At 40.1% G+C, this 4373-nt stretch overlaps 1 protein-coding gene across 1 annotated transcript in view; it reads right to left on the bottom strand.

Moving 5' to 3' along the window:
* Positions 1 to 3812: 3812 nt before the first annotated feature.
* The window catches only part of LOC127750504 (uncharacterized), a 1862-nt gene continuing 1301 nt past the window's right edge, over positions 3813 to 4373 (bottom strand). The window contains exon 2 of the mRNA XM_052272338.1: positions 3813 to 4106. Within this exon, the coding sequence (XP_052128298.1) occupies positions 3813 to 4106 (294 nt within the window). The remainder of the gene's footprint in view (positions 4107 to 4373) is intronic.

Raw genomic sequence — 4373 nt, 5'->3', positions numbered from 1 at the left:
TTAAGTTGAAATTATTTAGAATTTGTTATTTTATTTATCAACAATGTTTAAAAGTAGAGTCAGTTCAATCAATTTGTACGTTAACGTCCAAGTGTTGTATGAAGTTCAAGGCGAAGCTCTTGTGACTGTTAAAATTTTCTGAGTATTTTTGGGGAAGGGTTCTAAAAGAAGGGAGTAGTGTGGTATTATGGTAACATTAACCTAACCAGGTTACAGCAGAATAACCTCAGTCACGGCCACTAGTGATCACTATGGAGGCGACACCTACACTGAAACCCCTGCACCATTTAATTGTTTTACGATCGCCTTGTTCTTGTTGTTGTTATGCCAAACACTGAATAAATAGAGGCGCGAGCCTTTGACTCGTCGCCATTTACCACTCATGAGTTCTGCTGTTCACATGATCTTGGCTCTCCCGTAACCCCCAATACTAAAGTATTCTGACTTTTAAAATCTTTTATAAAACAAAAATAAAGTGTAAAATGAATTACAGACACTCAGTTATCTTAGGTCGTCATGGGTAAAGTATTTTACATGTTTAAGATACCAGAGGTTATGTGACTATTCATAGGTAACTTCGTCACAATCATCATCTGTATCATCCAATTCACATGTGCTAGATGAAATACTGATATCATCTTCATATTCGCAAGTCTTGTTAGCTTCCAATAAATTCTTTACCTCGGCAGGAAGGTCATTTGCATTTTTGTCAACCTTTGCTGTTGGTTGTGGAATGTTATTCCATAATTTTAAAACTTCACTCAAGTAATCATCTGTGAGAAAAAAATTGGTCAGTTATGCAAAGAATACAGGCAAGAGTAAATTCTGTAATGTTATGTTATAAAATTTAAGAAGAATACAGTTTTCAAGTTACTTACTAGGTTCATCTCCTGACTGGTTACATCCTGCTTCTGCTTGTTCATTTTGAGTTGGTGGACAGTCAGATGATTGTTCATGTATCACTTGAAATTCAACATCAGCCCATTTATTGTAGGCTGTAATCAGTTCTTCACCTGGTTATGCAAAGAAAAAATTGATAATATTCAACTGTTAATACTTTGAGTATGCATAAAACTGTTTTGAAACAGACAAATCTTGCAGTGTGGTAACAGGTCCATTTGAACACTATTGTCGGTTAAAAGTGCTCTGTACACAAGAAATGGCTGTTGATTGCTGGAGATGAGGCTCTTCAGAATTGCTATATCCAGTTAAGAATTGGTCGTTTTCACGCTTAGCGCAGCGCTCGCTCACGCCGGCGTTAGGCGGGCGAGGGGCAGGGTGCGGGGAGGCAGCGGCGGAAGAACTGCTAACCCTCTTCGCCCCCCGCTTCCCCTCTCGCCAGCGAGAGCGCACGCTGAGCGTGGAAACGACAAAATTCTTAACTGGACATAGCAAATGTCTACAATTTTTGAATGCAATGCATCGACATATTTTCGTGGCATTGTACATTTGTAGTGTTCTTCCTTATTGTTTATGAGTGACAGCGTTAATCCAGGTGCATAAGTATCATGGTGGGTACTCTCAATTGATGAAACTATGTAAGGTTTGTGTACTTCTAAGTCACACATTCTTTTATACACAACGTGGTTATTATTGGAATCGTTGACCTTTTTATAAATCTATAAAGAACAGAATATTCTAGTTAGAAAATTCACCAGAACACATTGCCGGTGTTATTTCAAAAGGTAATAATTGCGTAGTTTCGATAATCAGTAACTTGAAGTAGACAATGTTCGAAATTTTTCACTTTAACTTTGAAGACGTGATTGTTGTTAATTCGAGATACAGTCACAAGGTCGATTTTTTACTTATTGTATGTGTAACCACGACCTGCTAACTTTGATACAGCGTATACAGCAACGAAACGGTGTGCCGGAGTATATTCCTTTCCTTTGTCCTGTCCAGAGGTCGGCATCCGCTCCCGAACGGGTCCCGCTCTGAGCGCGCGCCGTGCGCAGTAGGTGTGCGAGAGAGACAGAGCGAGAAACCCGATGTAGCGATGGCGATGTACCGAACCTCGCCGAATGCAGCCGAGCGAACGGGACCCGCAACCAGCGGTAACCTCCGTAGAGGGGGCCGTGGCGCTTGGAGCTCAACAACAACAAGAATTACCGCAAACTTGCACCTTGACAGCACAAAATTTTAAGCGCGAACGCGTGCATTCGCTGCCCAATGTTGGTACCATTGGTTTCCGGGAGATTCACATATTCGTTTGTAACGGTTTCTTTTGTGTGTAAGTGGGTTTACAGCAAAAAAAGAAAATGCGCGTTTTTAATGAAAGTTATGGAGAATGGAGAGTCAAAGTACAGTGCGTGTTTAGAAACGAAATATTGTGGAAAAACAAAGCTCATTTTTACCCAAATGGAACTGTCATATTTTTTGCTATTACTTTCAAAGTTTGCTGACAATAAAATCTCCCAATTTCTCTTTATTGAGGCGTGAATAACCTTTCAGGTCCAGATGTTTGGCCAATTGTTTCAAATGGGCCAGTTTCAGGTCTTTTATCTGTAAGTGCAAGATATTCTTAGTCACAAATCTATTGAAAATAATAATGATTTCTTTATTTGAGTAATTGTACTTACCCTTCCTTCTTTTGCCTTTTTAGGTACTCCTCAACCTCAACATTTTCAGCAAGGTTTTGGGAAGATGCAGCTGCAATAGTTGGCCCTAAGAATGGAAATTTCCAGAGATATATAGTAAATCCTACTTTTAATATAACTCAACTAAACTGGTGAACAAAATAGAATTAACAAAGGTCTCGTAAAAATTTGTTGCAGAACTCTGTACCTGTTGCCACGGGAATGTCTGCAGTAGTGACAAGCTGGATTTGGCTGGAAGGGGCCTCAGACAATGTGTCTAGTTGCTCCAAGAGAGCCTCTTCATCCACTGTCGCAGCAAATGGAACATCTTTTTGTGGTGGCTCAGGCTGATGCCCTGGCTCTGCTGCTGCTGAAGTTATTGCTGTTTCATAAACCAAATGGTCACTTATTAGTTTATTTGTCTGATTTGTTTCTTCAATTGCAGGGCTCCATAACTTATTAATTAACTGCCTTATAAACGTTATTTTAAGATTTAAAGTTATGACTTTGAACTTTTACTGTAGTCCTTAAAAAATAACTTCAACTTTTAATTTGACATGTGTTTTGTTACGTTTAGTTATTAACATTCATTCGTGTTATGATAAGTTACGGAGCTCTGCTCAATTGTCAATTATTAGTTCAACATACCAGTTTGTAAAAAACTGAGGCTCGATGCAGACTCTCTCTGCCCCACTTGTATAGGTTCTGAGCAACCCTGCTATTCATAACTGCAAAAAATAGGGTGAAAATAATTTTGAAAATTAAAACTAAATGAGGGAAAAATTAATTGTGCTTTTTTCAGCATCGACTTACCTGACAGTCCAGTAAGCATCTGCCAGTCCTCCTGCGCAAGGTCTCCCAAGCCCAGATCAGGTGCAACGTCTGCTCTCTTTTGTGACATGATCTGTCATGTCACTTTAACTTAACCAGCCTTCCACTGGTCATTTATTGCGGCACACTTCAAAGTTAAAATCCTGGTGATAATTAGTCTTGGTAACATTTCTAAAATTAAAGACTTGTGCTCTTCACATGTCAACCATGACAGAGGTGGTATTACTTTTGCAACCTCCTCCCTAACGCCACTTTTCCAGCCTAATGTCTGCCAGCCTTCTTCAACTTTCTTTTGGGTCTGGAGAAAATAATTGGTGAGGTGCGCAGATGGCTTATGAAGACTTCCTCTTGTTTCTTTTAAAATTTGTTGAAATGTGAAGTCTGATGACAGCACATCTGTTGTCAGGTCACCTGGCACCTACCAGTGGCCTCAAGGACTTTGGTGCAGATTGTCCCACACGTCAAGGAGGGCCCTTGACGGGTGAGTTTGTTGAATGGCCTGGGAGGAGGATCAGCTGGATCATGGGCCCGGAGCAAGCCAGGGGTGGCATCAGAGTGGACACTTTGACAATTTATTGCCACCTCCAACAAGGCCACAAACTCATTCATTTTTTTCTCATCAGCCTGCTCACAGTTTGTCCCTCGAACTTTGGCAGATAGCTTCTGGACCAGGACAGTTTTCATGCCACCCACAAACTGAGGAATGGTAGGATTGTCATTACTACCACATGTGGACCTTATTTGACCAAAATAATTTTCCAAGTGATCCTGGTTGATATCCCGTAGGTTTTATTTTTTTACTCCTATTTTTTGCAGCCTTATCCAGAGTCTTTACAAGCTCTTTAAATTTTCAGAAAAGCCATGAAGGCAAGGAGGCACATGTATAACTCCATCTTCTTTCCGAATAAACCGCCATTTCTTCAATTTGAATATTCTAGTTAGAAAATTCACCAGAACACATTG

The sequence above is a fragment of the Frankliniella occidentalis genome, unplaced genomic scaffold (genome assembly GCF_000697945.3).
Source record: "Frankliniella occidentalis isolate FOCC.00 unplaced genomic scaffold, Focc_3.1 Scaffold200, whole genome shotgun sequence".
NCBI lineage: Eukaryota > Metazoa > Arthropoda > Insecta > Thysanoptera > Thripidae > Frankliniella > Frankliniella occidentalis.
This window is presented reverse-complemented; position numbering and strand designations above follow the sequence as displayed.